This window comes from Eriocheir sinensis, chromosome 28 (genome assembly GCF_024679095.1).
Source record: "Eriocheir sinensis breed Jianghai 21 chromosome 28, ASM2467909v1, whole genome shotgun sequence".
Taxonomy (NCBI): Eukaryota; Metazoa; Arthropoda; class Malacostraca; order Decapoda; family Varunidae; genus Eriocheir; species Eriocheir sinensis.
Genome location: NC_066536.1, coordinates 18,882,861 through 18,908,001, shown reverse-complemented (window position 1 = coordinate 18,908,001; position 25,141 = coordinate 18,882,861). Strand labels below are relative to the sequence as shown.

The 25,141-nt window shown below is 43.4% G+C and overlaps 2 protein-coding genes across 2 annotated transcripts in view; one reads left to right on the top strand and one right to left on the bottom strand.

Moving 5' to 3' along the window:
- LOC127004687 (gamma-butyrobetaine dioxygenase-like) overlaps positions 1-4,135 on the bottom strand; it is a 53,950-nt gene extending 49,815 nt beyond the window's left edge. Inside the window, exon 1 of the mRNA XM_050872776.1 lies at positions 4,048-4,135. The gene's annotated coding sequence lies outside the window, so the exon portion shown is untranslated. The remainder of the gene's footprint in view (positions 1-4,047) is intronic.
- An 18,322-nt stretch (positions 4,136-22,457) lies between these two features.
- Positions 22,458-23,963, top strand: LOC127004712 (uncharacterized). Its single transcript, XM_050872804.1, has 2 exons — positions 22,458-22,958; positions 23,883-23,963. Exons 1-2 carry the CDS (start codon positions 22,458-22,460, stop codon positions 23,961-23,963), a joined length of 582 nt encoding a protein of 193 aa, XP_050728761.1.
- The last annotated feature ends 1,178 nt before the right edge of the window (positions 23,964-25,141 follow it).

Genomic DNA, 25,141 nt, shown 5'->3' with positions numbered 1-25,141 from the left:
ACTCTTCAACAAAGATTGTGTAAACCGTAGAGGTGGTGGTGTCGCCCTTTTTGTCAAAAGCTATTTGCAACCCACTGACAGAACACCAGGAGACAGTAACATTGAACATTTGTGCGTGCGAGTAAACATTGCAAAGGTCAATTTAAATATATCTGTCACCTACAGGCCTCCGGGGCAATCACTCGATGCCGATCTTGAAATGTACAGCGTTTTAAGGCAGTCACCTAATAACAGCGACTCACTGATATTAGAAGACTTTAACTTCCCCCATATCGACTGGGCGACACTGTCAGGTACAGAAGGCGAGTCACACAGAATGATCGAATTTTTGGAAGAAAATGATCTAAGCAAGTTTCTGATCCAACTCGACAAAATAACATACTAGACCTTGTTATAACGACCCAAGATAACCTTGTCAGTAATGTCTCGGTAGGAGAACACCTCGGTTCTTGCGATCATAAATTAGTCCGCGTCGACATTAGAGCTCAAACATCAATGACTGAAAATAAAGTAAAGGTGCCCGATTTCAAAAGAGCTAACTTCGTAGAAATCCGACGAAAACTAATAGAAATGCAACTATCAGATGACGGTAATGTAGAGTACGCCTGGCTAAGCTTTAAAAATCATTTACTCACTCAGCAGAACATATTCGTCCCTTTGTGTGAGAAGCGAAGTAACACTAATAAAAACCCACCTTGGTTTAACAGCGAAATTAAACACTCACTCAAGGAGAGAAAATTGTTTTACAGGCTAAAGAAAGAGCAAAGCACGCCCGAAAACATTAGACTTTACCATGATGCCAGGCGACGAGTAAAAAGATTAGTATGTCAGGCAAAGCGTAGATATGAAGAAACTATTGCGGCCAACTGTAAAAATAATCCGAAATCCTTCTTCAGTTACATAAACAACAGAAAAGCGATCAGAAGTGGCATTGTACCCCTACTAAACACCGATGGTACACTAGTGACTGGCAGCCAACACGTTGCAAACCTATCAAACAATTACTTTTCCTCTGTGTTTAATACTAACAGTCCTCCCACCACTACCACCAACACCAGTACTAATGTAAATCCCGAGCATGCATTGCCTAACTTTGAAATAACAACCGATGAAGTCCTTAAAGCCCTCAAATCACTTAAAACAAATAAAAATCTTGGACCTGACAAAGTATATCCTACTCTGCTCAAAGAAACAAAGAGCGAAATAGTCTCCCCCCTCACAATCGTATTCAGTATGTCCTTGCGACAAGGCATCGTCCCTTCGCATTGGAAAAAGACTAACGTGACACCGATTTTTAAGAAAGGAGACAAAAAAGTACCAGGTAATTACAGGCCCATTAGTGTAACTTCGGTTGTAGGTAAGCTACTTGAGAGCATAATTAGAGACAAAATTGTGAGTCACCTTGAAAGACACTCATTAATTGGGAACTCACAACACGGCTTCCATAACAAAAGATCCTCCCTATCAAACCTATTAACCTTTTATAACGACCTCTCCACTGTTTATGACGTAACCAAATCACTGGACGTAGTCTATCTTGATTTCCAGAAAGCGTTTGATAAAGTCCCACATCATAGATTACTTTACAAATTAAAGCAAATAGGTATTGACGGTCAAGTACACCAATGGATCGCGAATTGGTTGAGCAACAGACAACAAAGAGTTGTGATTGATGGATTTAACTCAGAGTGGGCGCCGGTCACTAGTGGCGTCCATCAGGGCTCGGTTCTTGGCCCAGTGCTCTTCATTATTTACATCAACGACGTGGATGTCGGACTTAATAATCGCATTAGTAAATTTGCAGATGACACAAAGATTGGTAACTCGGTTCTCACTGACGAAAACAGGCAAAGCCTCCAAGAGGATTTGCACAAAATTTCAGCTTGGTCTGACAGATGGGAGATGCCCTTTAACGTAGACAAGTGCCAGGTCCTTCAAGTTGGAACAAGAAATAAGAAGTTCGATTACGAAATGCGCGGCGTCAAACTCAAAAGCGTCAATGCGTTAAGGACTTGGGGGTCAAAATCGCGTCAAACCTCAAATTCTCACAGCAATGCATCGATGCAGCAAATAAAGCGAACAGAATGTTGGGCTTAAAAGAAACTTTTTCTTCAAGAATAAAGATGTAATACTTCCACTCTACAATAGTTTAGTCAGACCCCACTTGTAATATGCGGTACAGTTTTGGTCTCCCCACCATGCAAAGGACATTGCTAAATTAGAAGGTGTTCAGCGTCGGGCAACAAAAATGATCCCTTCCTTGCGCAAAAAATCCTACGAAGAAAGGCTTTCCACCCTTAACATGTTCTCTCTTGAGAAACGTCGCCTCTGAGGAAAACTGATCGAATGTTTTAAAATATTTAATGGTTTCACGAATGTAGACAGATCAACATTGTTTACGATCGATGACACTTTGCGTACGAGGAACAATGGCGTAAAACTCAAATGTAGACAAGTAAATTCAGACTGCAATAAATTTTTCTTCACCAACGTTGTAGTGCGAGAATGGAATAAGCTCCCACCGTCAGTGGTCGTGTAACACGATTGACTCCTTCAAAAACAAGCTCGACCGTCACTTCCATCAACTTAATATCAACTAGAGTTGAAATGCATCGTTTTGGAGCCTTCTGATTAATGTAGAATCACTTAGGTTTATGGACAGACCACCTAGTCTGGACCATGGGGTCTGTGTGGTCTGATTTTCTATGTAAATCTATGTAAATCTCTCCGTCACGTGAATCATCTCCAAAGTTTTGTGTCAACTACTGATTAGGTATATCTATCTTGTATCTTAACAGTGTGGTGGTAGTGTTATCTTGACTCGCTGCCCGAGTGTTGAAATTATTGGTCAACCACAGCTCTCTCTCTCTCTCTCTCTCTCTCTCTCTCTCTCTCTCTCTCTCTCTCTCTCTCTCTCTCTCCAATGCTCGTTCGCTCGCTTTTTTTTTTACTCAAACGTCGGTCAGTCACTTTATATTAGTGAAGTAACTACAGTTGTTTTTGCTGTCCTCATTATTACTATTATAATTAATGATAATAATTATTATAATTATTGTTATTATTATTATTATTATTATTATTATTATTATTATTATTATGTGGATGAATTAGGTGCTTTGCGGCTTTGACCTCCCTCCATCCATTATTATCTCTCTCTCTCTCTCTCTCTCTCTCTCTCTCTCTCTCTCTCTCTCAGTGGAACGCCAGCAATCCGTGGACGAGCAGCCGGGTGGCCCTTCTGCGGCGGCGAGGTTGACCCGCGTGGTCATCCTCGCTTTGGGACCCCCCTCCGCAGTCAAGTCGACTGGTCGGCTGCTCGCCCGTGTACCGCTACGGGCTGCTTCTGGGCGCCTGCCCGGAGGGCCCGTGCCTCCGTCGCTGCTCGCCGGTTGTTACCCGTGGCTGTGGCGGCGGCGGAGGCGTCCCTACACCCGCCGGGACTTAAATTGCCCGCCCCCCCTTACAGGGCCGCCTTTGAGCAAAGGCCCTGTCCCCCTATTTAGGGAGTAAATCTTACGAACGATCTCTCTCTCTCTCTCTCTCTCTCTCTCTCTCTCTCTCTCTCTCTCTCTCTCTCTCTCTTTAATAAGATATGAAAGTCAACTGTATTGTTGTGGCGGTGGCATAGTCCGACAAGCATAATAATAATAATAATCTGGCTCGAAGACACAAATGAAGTTGTGCGTGTGTATGTGTGTGTGTGTGTGTGTGTGTGTGTGTGTGTGTGTGTGTGTGTGTGTTAATTTGGCGTGTATATTTAATCAGATTGAATATCATATCACCAAACAAATAAATAGATATGTTACAAGACTAATAGGGCATAAAGCGTGCTAGGGCGCTATCACCTTGAGCTCAACACGCAACATCCATTAGGACGTGTCCCACCAAAACAATGGCTTTATGGCGGTACACAACCATCATTCCTCTGACATAAGGCATGCATGGATGCGGCGCTCCCCATCCTATATCGGCTGAGAGACCCAACGCCCCCAGCTGCCACCTCAGCTATGATGATGTGTGTGATTATGACAGTCTTTAGTACATTACCTGCTGGTGCGGGAAAAACGAGGGAGTCAGCCCTTTTAGGTGGCTCCGTAAAACTATAATACTGGAGTCAGGCTCAGCATACGCTCTCTCATATATATATATATCAGATAGTATAGTCCGAGCTCGCTCTACTCTCCACAAGAACTCATGCTGTTTCATTTTGTTTAGTTTTCTACTTAAATACTCGACCACTAACGTGCCAGGGTACGTCGCATCATGCAGACCTGCGTGTTTACTTATTTTCAACATGTTAATGTGTGGCAGCGAGAAGTTTTGTTTGCAGGTATAAAAATATAGATTCTAGTATGGGCTTAATGCTCATTCAGTACCCCAGTTTACCTATCTGTGTGACGTCATGGAAGACTTGACGAATACTCGTCCCTGATTGGATAAAGGTAGAGGGTGTGTTGGTACATTCAATGCTGCGTTACCATCTAGAGGATGTTTTAACATTTATAGCACAGAGAAATGTAATGGAAGTTTCTTAGATATACAAGCAAGCAAGTATTTTACGTTGTATTGATCTATGACCTTCATACTGTTGGCTAACGACAACCAGCGAATGAAGTGCATAAGCTGTAAAAAGCTGATATGCTATCACCCCTCCTCCGCACTCTTCCTTGTTTAGAGACCTCTTGAGTCAAGTCACGTGGCCTACATGGGAAAGACTCACCGATAAACCCTGTGCGGCCACAGACAGACTGCTACTAGGCGCCGCGCTAGGTCTCTGTTAACGGTGGGTGCAGAGCTTGGGCGGCCGCCCTGACGCCCCGTCAGGGAGCTTATAGTCTACCTGATTTTATAACTGAAGGAATATAGAAGTAGGGAAAATAAGTTCAGATCTCATTTTGTACGCAGAAGAAAAGGTAAACCTGAGAGGATGACTAAAATGCACATCTTTCGTCTGCCAGTGTGGATTTTATTCACCCACCTGATTTGTTTATGCAGTGGCTACATGAGATCATGCATGGCCCACAACAATCACCCTCATAGTATGTGTATTCTAAGGAGAGTTCCATTATTTTAATTTTAAATGTAGATGACTCCATCGTATTATGACGCCTTGCCTCGCCTCGACTCATGCAGTCCAGTTCCTTCCAGTTCCTTCCTCTCTCTCTCTCTCTCTCTCTCTCTCTCTCTCTCTCTCTCTCTCTCTCTCTCTCTTTGATAGTAGTTTTGCTTTGATGGTAGTTTTGAAGTGGATCCAGAATTTTGACATTTCTATCAGTGCCCTCCCCTCCCCTCCCCCCCCCTCCAAATATAAAAAACATTCCGTAAGTGTAGTAGTAAGTGATAAGTAAGAGTAAGTGATCTTTAGATTTTCTCCCGCACATAAGTTTTGAGAGCGTGTGGCAACTCTGGTGGCAGCCCTTCACAGTGGGAGAGAAACGGCAGGATAGATGACAAATGCAAATGTGATTACCTTATGAAAAATAGATAAATATTTTTCAATAATTATATGACTCCCATGACAAGAGACCGAAGCGAAAGCCGGAGGCACCGCTGCCACGAATGCTCTGGACGCAATATTCGGTGCTAACCTTTTATGCAGTCTAGAGCCGTATTTGTAGTCCAGTATGCACCAAGTGTGGTGCTACTTTAGCGTGTGGTCTACCGGTCTGTCCTGTCTCCCGAGACCTCGTCTGAAGTTGTATTGTTACCTGAGTGCTTCTCACCGGACACCTGAATGACATGACCTGTCTCCGGAAACCTTAGCTCCAGAGTAATGAACTGACCACAGTCAGGTCATTACTTCATCTTACCTGACTATTCCAAACCGGTCTATATGAAAGGTTCCGTAATTCATTCGAGTGAATGGCCAGCGTATAAATCTAAATGCCATGTGTTGCCGCCATATTACAGTGAACCACCAACAACATTATGAAGACCCAGAGACAGGAGCACACACACAAGCTGAACGATCATGGTTCGATGCCAAAACAAAGATTTTAAAGACAATGAGAGGAGTCAGCAGTGAACTTTTTCAGTCACACCTTGATCATATCTGTTGGAAAATACTTAGAAAAGATGCAGCTGATATGTTTGTGCCATTCCTCAATGATATACAAAGTATGTACCTTTAGAGGACCAAAATATATTTACAAATATTTATTTATTTATTTTGACGTACTGTTTAGCATTGGTCTATGATTATGTATTTTTTTAACTTTGATATGCTCTTCAGCATTTTTATAGTTATATTTTGATGATTTTCATTGGTGTCATATAATAATAAAATCTTTAATCAGCAGTAGTGTAGTAAGTTAGGCTGCACGCTGAATTGTAAAAATAATATGGTGGTAGACCGCACGCTAAAGTAGAAACGGCCAGGTAGACCTCATACTAAAGTAGCACCCAATATTCTTTGTTATATTAACCACTATATGTACAGCGTGCGGAGTTCCCTTCTGAAACAGTTTGGCACATGGAAAACACTAAAGCGGTAGAGCGCACGCGTGCCTGTCTGTTTCTTTGTGTGTGTGTGTGTGTGTGTGTGTGTGTGTGTGTATCATGCATATCCCTCATTTCTCTGAGAGATTTCCATGACGTCAGGTATCTATAGTCTGATCAAACTGTTTTCCTCTAAAGGCGACGTTCGTCAGACCTCTTGATTGGATGGATTCCTCGAGAGGTTGTCTGTCCGTCACACATTTTCCCTTGGTAAATGTTCCCTATATTATATGCCATAGCTCAACTCTTATACAAGATAGACAGTTACCGTGTAATGGGGTGATTGGGTATAAACTGGGGTAAATTCTCCTTCTTCTTCTTCTAAGATTTATCCCCTTAGAAGGGAAAACGGGCCTTTGTCACGGGGACGGCCCGTCGCAGGGATGGCAGGTTGAACCCGCCGGCTGGCGTGCCAGGCGGGGAAACGGGCGTACACGGCAGCCCGTAGCAGAGCCATGCGAGCAACTCAACAGTCTACAGGTGGCCCAGAGGCCAGGAGAGTTGCTGGCTCGACGAGTGCTGGCGTTCCACTCTTGGGGTAAATGGGCACCCCAGTAATATTTTTTTCGCTCATTTATAACGATTAAATTTCATTTTTTACTTTATTTTTAGTCTGATTAATGACATATCCCTACAAAAAGAGTTAAATAAAATATCATCTTACTGATCATTTGTGAACGTGCCAGGCCTTCCAGAATTCAAAAGGAAGCATTTTCGAAATTTTGAGGTCTTCACACCTGGAAACGCTAAGGGTAAGCTGACTATGGAAAAATTTAGCTACGCATATGTAATTGGGCCCAGTAAGAACACGTATCCTTAGGTACTCCTTGCTAAAAAAATTTAAGCTTCTTGATACAAGTATTACTCAACGGTGACTGCAAAATCAAGAGTTGGGGAATTGGGAACACCTGTTGCCATCACTTTCGACTTACAATGTATATATATTTTTTTTTGTTTGGGCTATAGTACCGTTAGTTTTTTTTATTTTCGTATGAGGCCTGTTGTTCGGCCGCAGCTCGTTAGTGGCGCCGGCAGTTGCTTTATAATGGCGCCATTCTTGCTTGGCTCATGGTGCCCCCCGACGCTCTACTTTTTTTTTCAACGAAGGAGACAGCTCAAGGGCACAAAAAAGTAAACAATAATAAAAAAAAAGCCCGCTACTCGCTGCTCACAAAAAGAATCTAAAGAAGTGGCCGAAAGAGAGGTCAATTGCGGGAGGAGAGGTGTCCAGATACCCTTCTCTTGAAAGAGTTCAAGTCGTAGGCAGGAGGAAATACAGAAGAAAGAAGATTGTTCCAGAGTTTATCAGCGTGAGGGATGAAAGAGTTAACTCTTGCATAAGGGGTTTGGACAGTATAGGGATGAGCATGAGTAGAAAGTCGCGTGCAGCGGGGAGGCATGCAGTTAGCAAGTTCAGGAGAGCAGTCAGCATGAATATATCGATAGAAGATTGAAAGAGAGGCAACATGGCGGCGGAAATTAAGAGGTAGAAGACTATCAGTAAGAGGAAGAGAGCTGATGAGACGAAGAGCCTTAGACTCCACTCTGTCCAAGAGAGCTGTGTGAGTGGAGCCCCCCCACACGTGAGATGCATACTCTATACGAGGGCGGACAAGGCCCCTGTATATGGATAGCAACTGTGCGGGGGAGAAGAACTGGCGGAGACGATACAAAACGCCCAACCTCGAGGAAGCTGATTTAGTGAGAGAAGAGATGTGAAGTTTCCAGTTAAGATTTTGAGTTAAGGATAGACCGAGGATGTTTAGTGTTGAAGATGGTGACAGCTGAGTGTTCTCGAAGAATAGGGGATAGGTGTTTGGAAGGTTATGTCGAGTTGATAGGTGGAGAAATTGAGTTTTTGAGGCATTGAAAGACACAAGGTTCCTTTTACCCCAATCGGAAATGATAGTAAGGTCTGAGGTTAAGCGTTCTGCAGCCTCCAGCCTGGAGTCATGTAATTCCTGTTGAGAGGGTCTTCTGTTGAAAGAAGTTGAATAATGCAGAGTGGAGTCATCAGCGTATCAGTGGATAGGACAGTTTGTTATGGAAACAAGATCATTGATGAATAACAGGAAGAGTGGGTGATAGGACAGAGCCCTGTGGAACACCACTGTTAATAGGTTTATGAGAAGAACAGTGACCACAGCAGGGATAGAACGGTCGGAAAGGAAACTGGAGATAAAGGAACAGAGAGAAGGATAGAGTCCGAAAGAGGGCAATTTAGAAAGCAAAGACTTGTGCCAGACTCTATCGAAGGCTTTCGATATGTCTAGTTCAACTGAGAAAGTTTCACCGAAACGGCTGAGAGAGGATGACAAAGAATCAGTTAAGAAAGCAAGAAGATCGCCAGTAGAACGCCCCTTGCGGAACCCATACTGGCGATCAGATAGAAGGTTAGTAGTGGAAAGGTGCTTTTGAATCTTCTGGTTAAGAACTGATTCAAAAGCTTTAGATAGACAGGAAAGTAAAGCTATAGGGCGGTAGTTTGAGGGATTGGAACGGTCACCCTTCTTAGGCACAGACTGTACGAAGGCGTACTTCCAGCAGGAAGGAAAGGTAGATGTTGATAGGCAGAGGCGAAAGAGTTTGACCAGGCAGGGTGTCAGCACGGAAACACAGTTTTTAAGGACAATAGGAGGCACTCCATCAGGTTCATAAGCCTTCTGAGAGTTGAGGCCAGAGAGGGCATAGCAGACATCATTAGGAAGAATCTTAATAACTGGCATAAAGGAGTCGGAGGGGGGATGAGTAGGAGGAATATGCCCAGAATCGTCCAGAGCGGAGTTGTTACAGAAAGTTTGAGCGAAGAGTTCAGCCTTAGAGATAAAAGAGACGGCAGTGCTGCCGTCTGGGTTAAGAAGAGGCGGAAAAGAGAAAGAAGTGAAATTGGAGGCGATATTTTTGGCTTAGTGCCAGAAGTCTCTGGAAGAATTAGAGAAAGCAAGGTGTTGACATTTGCTATGGATAAAGGAGTTTTTGGTAAGTCGAAGAATAGATTTGGCACGATTCCGGGCGGAAATGTAAAGGTCATGGTTAACGGGAGTTCGAAGGCTCTGGTACCTTTTGTGAGCTGCCTCTCTATCTTTGACAGCACGAGAACAAGCGTGATTAAACCATTTCTTTTTAGCATGGGGAGTAGAGAAAGTACGTGGAATGAATGCCTCCATTCCTGAGACAATCATCTCTGTGATGCGCTGGGCACACACAGAGGGGTCTCTATCCTGGAAGCAATCATTCCACGGGAAATCGGAAAAGTACATCCTCAGGTCGTCCCACCGAGATGAAGCAAAATGCCAGAAACATCGCCTCTTCAGTGGGTCCAGAGGGTGTACAGGAGCGATAGGGCAGAATACAGAAATGGGGTTGTGATCGGAGGAGCCCAACGGAGAGAACAGTTTGACAGAGTAAGCAGAAGGGTTAGAGGTAAGGAAAAGGTCTAGTATGCTGGGGCGGTCTCCAAGACGGTCGGGAATACGTGTAGGATGGTGAACCAACTGCTCTAGGTCATTGAGGAGAGCAAAGTTGTAGGCTTGCTCACCAGGCTGGTCAGTGAAAAAGGATGAAACCCAAAGCGTTGGTGAACATTGAAATCTCCTAGGATGGAGATTTCAGCGAAGGGAGAGTGGGCCAAGATGTGCTCCACTTTAGAGTTCAGGTGGTCAAAGAATTTTACATAGTTAGTAGAATTAGGTGAAAGATAAACAGCACAGATGTATTTAGTAAGAGAATGACAATGACTTGATCCTCTTTTTGAGTTAAAACTCTACAGTTTTGCAAAATAAATTTTTTGAAGGAACAAGGTGCAAGGAATGGAATACAGATAAGAGAGTCACTGTAAAAAGCCACAGGTAAGAAGTCACGGTAAAAAAGCCACAAGTAAGAAAGTCACGGTTAAAAAGTCACAGGTAAAAAAATCACGGTAAAAAAAGCCACAGGTAAGAAAGTCACAGGTAAAAAACACAGGTAAGAAAGTCACGGTAAAAAAGACACAGGTAAGAAAGTCACGGTAAAAAAGACACAGGTAAGAAAGTCACAGGTAAAAAAGACACAGGTAAGAAAGTCACGGTAAAAAAGACACAGGTAAGAAAGTCACAGGTAAAAAAGACACATGTAAGAAAGTCACAGGTAAAAAAGCCACAGGTAAGAAAGTCACGGTAAAAAAGACACAGGTAAGAAAGTCACGGTAAAAAAGACACAGGTAAGAAAGTCACAGGTAAAAAAGACACAGGTAAGAAAGTCACGGTAAAAAAGACACATATAAGAAAGTCACAGGTAAAAAAGCCACAGGTAAGAAAGTCACGGTAAAAAAGACACAGGTAAGAAAGTCACGGTAAAAAAGACACAGGTAAGAAAGTCACAGGTAAAAAAGACACAGGTAAGAAAGTCACAGGTAAAAAAGACACAGGTAAGAAAGTCACGGTAAAAAAGACACAGTTAAGAAAGTCACGGTAAAAAAAGACACAGGTAAGAAAGTCACAGGTAAAAAAGACACAGGTAAGAAAGTCACAGGTAAAAAAGACACAGGTAAGAAAGTCACAGGTAAAAAAGACACAGGTAAGAAAGTCACAGGTAAAAAAGACACAGGTAAGAAAGTCACAGGTAAAAAAGACACAGGTAAAAAAGTCACAGGTAAAAAAGACACAGGTAAGAAAGTCACAGGTAAAAAAGACACAGGTAAGAAAGTCACAGGTAAAAAAGACACAGGTAAGAAAGTCACAAGTAAAAAAGACACAGGTAAGAAAGTCACGGTAAAAAAATCAAAGGTAAGAAAGTCACAGTAAAAAAGTCACAATAAGAAAGTCACGATAAAAAAGTCACAAGGAAGAAAGTCACGGTAAAAAAGCCAGAATAAGTAAGTCACGGTAAAAAAGTCACTATAAGTAAGTCACGGTAAAAAAGTCTCAATAAGTAAGTCACGGTAAAAAAGTCTCAATAAGTAAGTCACGGTAAAAAAGTCTCAATAAGTAAGTCACGGTAAAAAAGTCTCAATAAGTAAGTCACGGTAAAAAAGTCTCAATAAGTAAGTCACGGTAAAAAAGTCACAATAAGTAAGTCACGGTAAAAAAAGTCACAATAAGTAAGTCACGGTAAAAAAGTCACAATAAGTAAGTCACGGTAAAAAAGTCACAATAAGTAAGTCACGGTAAAAAAGTCACAATAAGTAAGTTACGGTAAAAAAGTCACAATAAAAAAGTCACGGTAAAAAAGTCACAATAAGTAAGTCACGGTAAAAAGTCACAATAAGTAAGTCACGGTAAAAAGTCACAATAAGTAAGTTACGGTAAAAAAGTCACAATAAGTAAGTCACGGTAAAAAAGCCACAATAAGTAAGTCACGGTAAAAAAAGTCACAATAAGTAAGTCACGGTAAAAAGTCACAATAAGTAAGTTACGGTAAAAAAGTCACAATAAGTAAGTCACGGTAAAAAAGTCACAATAAGTAAGTCACGGTAAAAAAGTCACAATAAGTAAGTCACGGTAAAAAAGTCACAATAAGTAAGTTACGGTAAAAAGTCACAATAAGAAAGTCACGGTAAAAAAAATCACAGGTAAGAAAGTCAGCATAAAAAAGTCACAATAAGAAAGTCACGGTAAGAAAGTCACAATAGTAAGTCACGGTAAAAAAAAAAGCCACAAGGAAGAAAGTCACGGTAAAAAAGCCGCAATAAGAAAGTCATGGCAAAAAAGTAACAATAAGAAAGTCACGGAAATAACCCACAAGAAGAAAGTCACGGTAAAAAAGCCACAGATAAGAAAGTCACGGTAAAAAAGCCACGGATAAGAAAGTCACGGTAAAAAAGCCACGATAAGAAAGTCACGGTAAAAAAGCCACGGGTAAGAAAGTCACGGTAAAAAAGCCACGGGTAAGAAAGTCACGGTAAAAAAGCCACGGGTAAGAAAGTCACGGTAAAAAAGCCACGATAAGAAAGTCACTGTAAAAAAGCCACAGATAAGAAAGTCACGGTAAAAAAGCCACGGGTAAGAAAGTCACGGTAAAAAAGCCACGATAAGAAAGTCACGGTAAAAAAGCCACGGGTAAGAAAGTCACGGTAAAAAAGCCACGATAAGAAAGTCACGGTAAAAAAGCCACAGGTTAGAAAGTCATGGTAAAAAAGCCACGGGTAAGAAAGTCACGGTAAAAAAGCCACAGGTTAGAAAGTCATGGTAAAAAAGCCACGGGTAAGAAAGTCACGGTAAAAAAGCCACGATAAGAAAGTCACGGTAAAAAAGCCACAGGTTAGAAAGTCGTGGTAAAAAAGCCACGGGTAAGAAAGTCACGGTAAAAAAAACACAAGAAAATCACAAGTAAAAAAGCCACAATAAGAAAGTCACAGACAAAAAAGAAACAAGGCAATGTTAGCACTGTTTTCACTTTATATATGGATCGCAACCTTGCTCTGGCTCCAAATATTTTCAAACAGATTTATGTCATCCGTGTGCATTTCGGTAAAAGAACTGTTACTTCAGTGTACTGTACGAGTAGCTACTCATCTCCCAAACAAGACTCGTGCCACCTACGAAGAACTCTTGCAGGCTACAGTTGATGAGTGTGCAGACCTAAACTATTCTATTGATGTGCAGATTACCGTGCTGACTGACTTCGAAAATGGTGTACTGAGAGTGAGAGCTGTTCTTGCAGTGTTTGGCCGTGAGGTAGAGTGCAAAGGTAATTATTTCTATCATCTTACGCAGTCTACTAGGCTTTATATCTATAGATCCAGAAACTGGGTTTGGAAACAAAGGATAATGTCAATGCTGAGTTCCTTGTTTTGTGACATGATTAATGCTCTAGCGTTTTTGCCCCTAGAGAACGTTGATGAAGGTATGAGCTACCTCAAAACTGTCATTCCACAAGATGCACCTGCATTCAGCCGAGGAGTTGCTCATTTACTTCGATTGTATTTGTGTTAGTGGCTCCTTTCAACTGCTGCAGCAGCCACTTGCCATGATTAATGATGCCCTGATGCCTTTGAGAATGCGTCACATTCCACCTCTGTTTGTCCCTCACCTGTGGAATGTGCATGACATAACAATGTCCGTACCAAAAACATATGAGAAGTGTGGAATAATAAATTCTTCAACCTCGTTGGTCACTGCAATCATTCAGTCTGGCGATTGCATATGAGTTGAACATTTTTGTTTGATTACCTGATTTTCTTTCCTTGCCAAAGTTGTAACTTTTTTTCCTGTGACTTTTTATCCTAACCAAAATTGTGACTATTTTTCCTGTGACTTTATTACCGGCCCACAAAGGAATGCGTGCTTTTTGAAAACACTCAGAACATCTGGTACACGTGTTCTCCCTAGAGACAAGAACCTTCGTGAGAGCCAAAGAGAAGGTTCCTTGCACCTACGTCACATATTTCCCACAATGCACCGGACTCTATCAGCTGAGTTTGTTTACATTTCGTTGTGTGGGTCCACGGCTGGTTTCAGGCGCTAAGGATGGCTGTGTTTAAAGACCACTCCTCGTATTATTACCAGCTTCCAGCGGCTGCAGCACACAGATATGATGAAATAATATCTGTTATAGGAAATGTAGATCCTTATATCATAGATAATGATTGTTTTCACGATGATGAGGCCGGGGGGGGCGGGAGGTCCAATCGTAAGACCAACCCTAATAATATTGTTTCAAGTGCCTCTGCTACTGCAAATATTAATGCTGACGGTAGTGATGATAGATACTGTGGATAGTGTGGTGACATGGATGACAATTGCATAGGCTGTGATAAGTGCCCCCTATGGCTTCATGACTCTCCTCTGTGTATGGGTCTGTTCCAGTCAATTATACAGTCATTAAAAGAGGGTAGAGATGCTTTACTGTTTGTCTGTACTGGATGCAGAGTTGGGAATTCCGGCGGGGCTAGTGGTGTTGGTGGGGGAGGCAGGTGCACTGGGGACAGTGGTAGTAACAACCTTGCCCTAAGCAGCTCCATGAGACTGTTAGGGCCCTTTGTACTTCTGTTAAGGCTTTATCTGAGCAGGTTACTGTCTTGACTGACCAGGTGTCGGTTGCGGTCAGGCCTTGCACCCATGGCAGCGCCAGTTGTCAAGCTAATGCTGGGCTTAGCCAGGCCATAGCTGGCACTGGTGTTTGGGGAAACCGTCCAACAGAATCTCAAGATCTTAGTTTTATAATCAGGAAGGAGATTGTTGAAATTGAGGAAAGACGCAAACTTAAAGACTCCATAATTTTTCATGGTATCATGGCTACTAACTTGACAGAAGCTAAAAACACATTATTTCAAATTTCAGAGTATCTTCTCGGAACTCAGTTTCCAATACTAGACTTGTATTGTCTCAATCAAGTGAAAGGAATTTATAGAGTCAAGTGCTTGAACCAAGATCTTCGCACTGACTTACTGCTTGAAGCTAAATCCCTCAAAGACAGTGATCAATTCTCCAACATCTATATCAACCGGGACTTGACTTATATTCAGTGGCAAGAGTTATATGCTTGACGACAGAGCCTTGTGAATAGGAGAACAGAGTCTTCTCAAAGGAGTCAGTCTGGACAGTCACAGGAGCCAGGGAAGTCTGTGGGTACTGCTCCAACCCCGAGCCCTGGTGTCGGCCCAGGTAATGGAGAGGAACGCCCACATGCCCCTTTAGAGAATTAAATTTTGTTCTTGTAAATGTAAATAGCCTTTGTAATAAGATTAATTTACTGTGTCACTTAATTGATGAGAACAGGATTGACTTTGCTGCAATAACTGAAACATGGCTGTTACCCTCCGCATCTGACTCATTCATAACAATCCCTAATTATAACATATTAAGAAGTGACACCTAGTTCCACACCCAAGCACAGAGTATGTATTTATGTACACAACAGGCTAAATTCTGTATCCTGTCAATAATATCTATGTATTGCTCCATGCCTGTGGAGCTCATCCTGGTAAGAAATCCTGGTAAGAAATGTTGGCACCTGGCTGAGTAGCATGTCTATTCAAAGAATGTAGTCCCTGACGAATGGCTGTGGGAGGCCATCACCACAAAAGTCAAAATATTTGTCAACAGGTGTGTTGCCAGAACTCCTGGCTACCGTGTACACACGTAGGCCGTCACATATGAGTCTATGTAATATTCAGGGTGCTCAGGAAATATGGTGCACATGTAGACAGCATGAATATGGTAGGATGATCCAGTGTGACAATATGTGTGCGACTCACTGGTTTCACATTTCCTGTATGAAGCTGAAGAGAGTGCCCAAAGGAAAATGGTACTGCCCTAATTGTAGACATAAATAAATTTCAGATGAAAATGTATTTGAAGGTATAATATAAGTGTTTTCTCTAGTCCATAATCATCGTCCTCCTCTAGTCCACAGCAATATCTTAATATATTCTGATTCAAAGTTATTTATTTGTATGCCTTCTCATCTCATCATTTAGTAAACTCAGAATGATAGTCTGTATGTCACTGCTATTGCCATGATTTACATTGAATGTATATATGTTGCCCTTAGTCCTCCTCTAGTCCACATTAATATATTGATATAATCTGATGCAAAGTTATTTGTATGTCTTATTTCTCAACCCATCTTTTAGTAATTTCATAATGGTCTCCTGGGCTAAGACCAAGGTACAGGTGTTTAGGGGCTTGCTAGATGAAGCAGTACAGTCTGTTCGAGCGTGTGGCGAGGACGTTTAGATCTTGGAAAATTTCACATACCTTGGTAGTGTAGTTCATAACGACGGTGGGTCTCAGCAGGCAGTCTTATGATGGATTTGTGTGGCCCATGGCATTATGGACTCGCTCAGCCAGAGTATATGGCGTTGTCGATACCTGTGCTGAAGGACAAAGATCCAGATCTTCAAGTCGCTTGTGCTCCCTGTCTTACTCTATGGCTGTGAGACATGGACACTGAATAGCGACTTGGAGAGGCGGATTGATGCCTTTGGTAATGGGTGTCTACGCAGGATCATAGGGTATCGCTGGAATGACTATGTCAAATCAATGATTATTGCATGAGACTGATTCGACACCTATTACTTGCCATGAGGTACGTACTTGGGATGGGAAGGGGGCCTGCATGGAGACTAGACTGGAGGAACCCCCGAGGCTGGCGTCATTGGGTGGATGTGGCGACGCGCTCCCCGGCGTATGCCCCAATTGATTGAGATAATGATAGTCTGTATGTCACTGTTAATGCCATGATTTACATTTGGGCCATCTTAACACACAAAAAGTGGGTCTTATTAGGCCTCTCAAGGCTTCTATCCATAGGCCCCCCTCCCCCATTAAAAAGGGTTACTAAGAGACACTATATGGTTATAGTAACAATCTTTGTTTTTATTTTATTGTATAGAAATGGATAATGTAATTAATTGGATTACATTTACCAATTAATTTAATCTGCCATCCCACTTGTTGGGAAGAAGGCTGGATTAAAAATTACATATTAAACATAAATAAGTAATTAAATTACATTCATGAAGTCATTGGTACAATGCCTGGACAACAGTTAACAAGTGCATAACATATCCTAACTATTTTATCTAGCGTAGTCTCATTGCTGTCATTACCTTTTACTAATTCTATTGGAAGTGGACCTTGAAAAATCTTATATTTACGACGAACCAACCCAATTACTCTCTCTACATGAATTCTTACATTGGCAATTTTCCTAGTATTTTCAACTTCAAAGGCTGACAACTGCGATTTTCCCCTGGTAAATGATGGAATATATAAACTTGCATGGTATAATCCTACACTTTCCTCAATTCCAAACCCTCTATCAGCAAGCACAATATCACCAGGTAGCAAATTTTCTAAAATGCCGCACTTCTCGGTAATGGTCTTGTCACTGACCCTACCACCCCAACCTCTAGATATGAATGATATGCATCCTGTGGGAGTAATGCCTATGAGGAATTTCATGGTGTTATTGTGTTTATAATTTGACCAAGTAGCTGCCTTGGCCATTAGGGAGGAAGGAGTAGCCAAGGTCATTTCAAAACAGTCAAGTATGACAGAAACTCTTGTCACCAAAATTCCTGCGGAAGCATGCAGGCATTGCTAGCCTAAGCTCTTCTCTTCCGGGCCAAACAATGGAATGTCTTAATTTTGTATCTGCTGTATCTACCCATTAATAAAATATCCTTGACACAGTTGAAAGAGATATATTAAATCTGTAGGCCAAATCCTGGAAGCATGTGTTTAAACGAAGATGCAACAGAAACATAACAAATTCTTGAAACGGGGATAGCTTTGAATTAATTGAATGGGTAACATTAAGGCAAACATAATTAAAAATGCACATCAGTACAGCATAGTTTGGCAGCCCTGTATAAAAAAGTACTTTTTCATCATCATTACTGAGGTTGAGGTTATTGTAGTCACCTACTGTAGAACGGAGTTCATACACCTCTGTTCGTAACTGGTTCAAGTCCTCATACTGCTGATCAAACATGGTCATCTCCATTAGGGTGAGGTCTGTTTGGCAGCCAACAGTTGCAACTGTTACAGTTTCTGTCTGGCAGGCAGCTGGTCTAGACAGATTGGTTTGCTTCTCTGTCTGAAATGTCTGGCCAATGGCTAGTAGGGACAACTGTTCCTGTTGTTCTGAAAGGTTAAGAAGATTGTGAGACGATAGTAATACACTCCCATGACAACTTTGACCCGTGACAATTCATACCCATTTTAGAAGAGGTTTCTTAACTTACATCAACAAAAAGGATGAGAATGCATTTTATGGTGATATGAATGGTTTTTTTTTATGAAAAGGTCTGTATTTCCATAAAAAAAGCATAGAACAGGCTACTTGTTGATGGCATATATCAACATACCCACTTACCAACATGAACTTCGTCACTGCAAGGTTGAGTGTATTCCTGTATGTCCATGAGTGTCTGCGCTGCCATAAACATCTTATCCTTCTTCAACTTTCTCTCCTGGATCCTTTGATGCCGAGCACAACTGATGGCGACCAATTCCTGGGACACTTACCTTACCGGATCGACATGGATTGCCACAGCTTTCTTATCTTCTGTCATTTGCATCCATCTCTCGTTGTTCTTATTATTCCGTTCATATACTTTTCCCTATTGCCTGTCTCTTGCTTTATATATTACCCGGGACTCCACGTTAAACTCAAGTTCTCTAATCTTTCCTCTTTTCATAGCGTGTGATAATAATCTCATATCTGTCTTCCTCTCACATTTATCAATATTTCTCTTCCGATATCCATTCTCCATAGCATTTCTTCATGTCGGAAATTTATGTATACCTACATAATTATCTCTGTCCATGAAGTTTTCATGATTAAGCCTTCGCACCACATTTCAAGTTTATAATCCATACATAACAACACAGGCTATATACATAAGTCTTGATTGCTCCTCTCCTAGTTCGTATTGATAAATGTCTGTTAGTATATTCCTCATTCTCTGATATGCCTTCCCTGCTTCACATATTCTTCACATAATTATATTCCTCATTTTTTCGGAGAAACCTTCCTTTCCTTCTCCTTTTAATTAACCTGTATCGCGCCTCGATCTCTTCTGTTTATTCACGCACTTTGCTTTCCAATGGCATTATATTATCTATCTTTCCTCACTTTAATAAACTATAGCACTATATATATTTTTTCGCAGATAGCTTCTTCCTTTTCTTCTCCTTTTGACCTGTATCACTCCGTATAGGTCCCTCTCCTCTTTGTCGATCATGTCTTCTGTTTATTCACGCACTTTGCTTTCCAATGGCATTATATTATTATCTTTCCTCACTATATATAATACACCATCGCACTATATAATTTTCATAGTCTACTCTCTCCCAAGTCTGTCCGGTGCGCCATAGAAAACGTTCCACCACACACTGTGTTATTTCCTCGCTCACTGCAGCCTCGCAAATGTTGTTGGAAATATAGAATAAGATAGTATGGGAGAAAATCAGCTATTTTTTTTTATTATAGCACTTGTCACCTACCATTGTTTACCTGTGATCTAGTCCGGCCCATGGCAAGGTAGTAAAGAGCTAGAAAGGGTCCCAAATGGTGCTGTAACCTATACGAATATGTCAAAAGTTGTGGATTTATTGTATTACCCTAATTAACTAGGGGTCGAGACGGCCTGTTAATTTAACTTACATCAGTCAACCATTTGCCACTCATGGAAGTTACTTAACATCAACCTTCCCAGCCAGCAAAAAATGTGGGCCCCATATGGGTTTGTGAGTGGGCGGAGTTGGGCCCATGTAGCCCATGTGGGCCCTTTGTGGGCAATATGTGGGCAGTGTTTATAAGCATGGGTCTGATGTGGGACCCATATGGGCAATGTGGGCCACTTTGGTTCAGCTGTCAGGAGTGTTCTAAAATGTATTTCGTGAATTTTCTCTGATTCTAAAGGTCATTTGTAGTGCGGGGACAACTGAGAAAATCGATAACCTGTAATAACTGATGTGTTGCTTGTGAATTAGGTGATGGTGCGGCAGGGCAGACATTCAGACAGACAGACGAACCAGTGACGGGTCAGCATCGCGTGGGTCTGACTCATAGTGAAGGTGCCGAGGATGGTTAAAGTTAGGTTTTCTTTTACGGGGAACAACGAGGAGGAATTTTTCACCTAAGTCACGTGGGAGAGAGGAACAGCTGTCTCTGAACTCCTGAGTTAGTGGAACGGGCCAAGTATCTGTAACTACAACCACCGTTCGGTGCTAGTTAGCCGGCAGCCACGCCAAAGGGGGGAAGGAGGAGTCGAGTTAGGGAAGGCGCTGAGAACTGCATATTCAGTCAAGCCTCGTCTCTCCTTCCGACAGGTATATGTGAAGTTTAATTCCAACGGACAGTGATTATTTAGGGTGTTACAATGTTATTAGTATACCTATGACGGTTAACTTAGTCAAGCCTCGCCTCTCCTCCCGACAGGTTCCCTAAAGCTGCTCCCACACTGGGGTTGGTAACGCGCTTCATGAGTCGGACTTTCGAGGGGGAAGGGGGGGGAAACTCCCAAACGGGCGAGGCGACCGTCTGAGTCAGACGTCAGTGGACGTTGTACGGTTCCTTCCCTCGGGGTAATACAGGGAATCCCTTTATCCCTCTCTTCTCTCCCTGTCCCCGGTATAAAAGAGAGCGCAGAGCGATGAAGTGGCCCATAACCCACCCTCATTTCAACCTACAGGTAAGCAGCTTTCCGTTGCCCAGTGATTTAACGCCCTCCAACACCCCTCCCAGTGAAGCATTCTCCCTTCTCCCAGTGCATCATCCCCCGTCCCCCGGCTTACCATACTGATTAATATCTTAGGGGCGAGTAATTACCCTTTTGCCCACAAGCCGCCCTCGATCATTTCAACCTGCTGGTGACGACCCGGCGACACAATCGTCTCGTCCACACACACACACACACACACACACTCGCACACACCACCCAAACTCCCTCCTACCCCAATTAATGCATGTTCAACATGTAATCGTTCTCTCGTAGCTCTTGTGAGCGAACCGTAGGTCCTCCAAGGTCATGTCGTGTAAATTGTAAGTTCTAGGGCAATCTAGGCTATTAACATGCAGTGTTTCTCTCGTATCCCCTTGTGAGCGGACCGTTGGCCCTCTGAGGTTATGCCGTATAGATTGTAAACTCCTCTAGGCCATCTTCACTGTATGGAAACAACTGAGCGCGGGACTCGCCAGTCCCGCCAAATGCCCCTCGGCTAGGTTCTCGGTGAGTCCCGCGTAGCTCCGCCCATTTTACCATATATGGGAGTTGAGGCGATCGAGTAGCGTGATGACGCGCTTGAAAAGTCCTAGTGTGGGAGCAGCTTAATGACTGGGCAGTTACCCCCTTGTTGTGTTAGAATGTAAAGTTCCCCCTTGTTGGGCTTCCATGCTCACCCTCTGTTATCCTAGGAGCACGAATTTCTCATCCCATGATTAATAGAGTAATAGAAAAGGATTATTTTTCTTGTTAGTGTCATTTGTTTAATACAATGATTGTGGGGACTCATGGCCATCTCCTTGGTGTCATGAATCCCCATGACTACCTTGCTTCCATGATCATCCCTGTGAACACATATCGGTGGTAGGAAATATTTTCAGTAATAATCATGTATCATTGAACCCTGATTAGGGTAGCTGTTATTTAGCAACGGTTAAGTGTTTAGGCTATGGCCAGTGTACCACATCCTTCATGTAGTTGTAATAGTCTGAAGAGATGAGTGAGCCCTTTAAAAGGTGAATAGGAGTGATGAGTGATAATTATTAATTAGGATTGATACTTAACTTCAGTAAGCTCGCTACCATGACCAACTAAATGATGAATTGTAAATAATAGTTAATTAACTTCAGTCAGCTCGCTACCATTACCAACAGAATAATTAATTGTAAATAATATTGTTGCTTAACTTCAGTAAGTTCGCTACCATTATATACCAACATAATGTGAATAAACCTCATAAGTTAACCTTGTGTTGCGTCACCCGGTCCCTAACAACCATAACAACTATGAAGCTACACTTGATAGTAATATATTAAAAACAGAGCTGAAGGCAACACATATTACAGTTTCGAAGCCTGAAAAGCTGAAATAAAACTTCATTATTAATCTGGATAGCACATTATTTTGTTGCAAAGCTGTTTAGTCTGGCATAGGAAAAGCGCAAACAATAAAGAGTGAGGAGATGACAGAGACGATAATTGTGGTGTTCCAGGTGTAGAGAGTAGTGTGTATTTTGTGTATTGTTCGTATGTTTTTGTTTTGTCTTTTTACGGGAGCTGCCGTTTCAAAGGCCTGACTCAAGAGGAATCTTTAGACACCTGTAACATCAAGATCAGGATCAAGAATATTCAAAATGGAGCGGAGAGAAGAAGGACGGACCAGCAGAAAGGGATCGACGGCGGCCATATTGGATCACGGTCCCTTGTTCCCAGTCTGCCGATTTACCACTCCCACCTCGGGCCCCAGCCCACAGTGCTTCCCCAGACAACCCTTAGCTCTGCATGACACCCCTGACTACCCCTGGATGCCGTCAGATCCGGGAGGAGGCCGCGAGGCCGCCTCCGCCCACCAACCTTCCCTGCTTGAAGCCTCCCACGACGTCACCAGGCAACTACCTCCGTCCGCCGCGGTACAGATGGACTCCACCACCTCCACCTTCAAACGGCCACGCTCTCCACTTGGTGATGTACCCTCCAGCGAACCCAAACACCATCATGGTTCTCCTCCCACTCCTGACCCCATCCTCCCGCTCACCACCCCACCCGCCATCCAGCCCTCCGCACTGGGCCCCACGGACCACCTCACTCCGCCACCCCCCGGGGAACCCCTAGATGACCCTGGCCACACTCCTACCCTCCCCTTCCCCAACAACCCTGACCCCACCGGCAAGCCACCATTAGTGGTATGCCTCTCCTACGACCACACCCGCTGCTTCATCCACCCATCCAAGGTGGCCCATGCTCTGCACGGCTCCATCTTCCAGAAAAAAAGTGATCGAGGGGACCCTGCAGATCACACACGGGGGGTACGGGTTATGCTTCGAGGTTGCGAACCTTGACAACTTAACCCAGACCCCAGAGTCTGTGACCTCCCTGGGGGCCTGGCCGGGTGATTGACCCAGACCCTGCCCACAAACATACATACGGCCGGATCTACCCGGTCGACACAGCCCTGCCTGACTGCCATCCTAGCCAAACTGACTGTTCTGGGGGGCTCCCGCTCCCTCCCAAGTGCCATAAGCAGACTTCCTGGCAAGTTCATTGACGGTGCCAGAGTCCGGGGCCTGGCAATCCGCATTAAATTCTAAGGCCCACTTCCAACACATGTGGCCATCGACAGTATGGCCTATACAGTGCGGCCCCATACCATTCCAGTCCTCCAATGTTACCACTGCCTGGCGTATGGGCATGGGACAGGGACCTGCAGGGGCCAGGTCAGGTGCCGCACCTGCAGCGGTTACCACGGTGCAAAGGACTGCACGAAGGACCCTCGATGCCTCTACTGCCAGGGCGTACACACGTCCACCTCCAAACTCTGCCCAGCTCATGCAGCAGCAGAAAACATACAGAGCAGCCTTACTAAAGGAGACCTGACGGTGCTTGAGTCCCGGCAGCGGATGCGGGAGATCAAACCTGGATCCTTTCGCCCTGGACCACCACCCCAGCGCCCCCCCGCTGCCGCACTGCTAACTGCCTCCGGAGTGTTGGAGCCAACCCCTTCCACCCACCATCCTGGTGCCATTGTCCGCCCCACCCCACGTCTCCTCACCCTCGCGCCCACTCCACAACGCCTCACCACCCCGCCCCCACAGCCCCTCAGCAACACTGACCCCCTCCCGCGCTTCCCCCTGCAAACACCTCACTCTGCCCACCACCACACACAGAGGGCCCCCCACACCCCTTCCTCTCCCCGCCCACCCAACTCTAGGCCCACCACCCACCCCCCGCAGCCACAGTTTTCCCCCCGCCGTCACCCGGCCAGCAACGTCCTCCCCCTACTCCCCCACACCATCCACGTCCCTGCACCATGAATCCTCCACCAACATCACCCTTGAAGTTGGTGGAGGCGGCCTCGCGGCCTCCTCCCGGATCTGACGACATCCAGGGGTAGTCAGGGGTGTCATGCAGAGCTAAGGGTTGTCTGGGGAAGCACTGTGGGTTGGGGCCCGAGGTGGGAGTGGTAAATAGGCAGACTGGGAACAAGGGACCGTGATCCAATATGGCCGCCGTCGATCCCTTTCTGCTGGTCCGTCCTTCTTCTCTCCGCTCCATTTTGAATATTCTTGATCCTGATCTTGATGTTACAGGTGTCTAAAGATTCCTCTTGAGTCGGGCCTTTGAAACGGCACCTCCCGTAAAAAGACAAAACAAAAACATACGAACAATACACAAAATACACACTACTCTACACCTGGAACACCACAATTATCGTCTCTGTCATCTCCTCACTCTTTATTGTTTGCGCTTTTCCTATGCCAGACTAAACAGCTTTGCAACAAAATAATGTGCTATCCAGATTAATAATGAAGTTTTATTTCAGCTTTTCAGGCTTCGAAACTGTAATATGTGTTGCCTTCAGCTCTGTTTTTAATATATTACTATCAAGTGTAGCTTCATAGTTGTTATGGTTGTTAGGGTGACGCAACACAAGGTTAACTTATGAGGTTTATTCACATTATGTTGGTATATAATGGTAGCGAACTTACTGAAGTTAAGCAACAATATTATTTACAATTAATTATTCTGTTGGTAATGGTAGCGAGCTGACTGAAGTTAATTAACTTATTTACAATTCATCATTTAGTTGGTCATGGTAGCGAGCTTACTGAAGTTAAGTATCAATCCTAATTAATAATTATCACTCATCACTCCTATTCACCTTTTAAAGGGCTCACTCATCTCTTCAGACTATTACAACTACATGAAGGATGTGGTACACTGGCCATAGTCTAAACACTTAACCGTTGCTAAATAACAGCTACCCTAATCAGGGTTCAATGATACATGATTATTACTGAAAATATTTCGTACCACCGATATGTGTTCACAGGGATGATCATGGAAGCAAGGTAGTCATGGGGATTCATGACACCAAGGAGATGGCCATGAGTCCCCACAAGCATTGTATTAAACAAATGACACTAACAAGAAAAATAATCCTTTTCTATTACTCTATTAATCATGGGATGAGAAATTCGTGCTCCTAGGA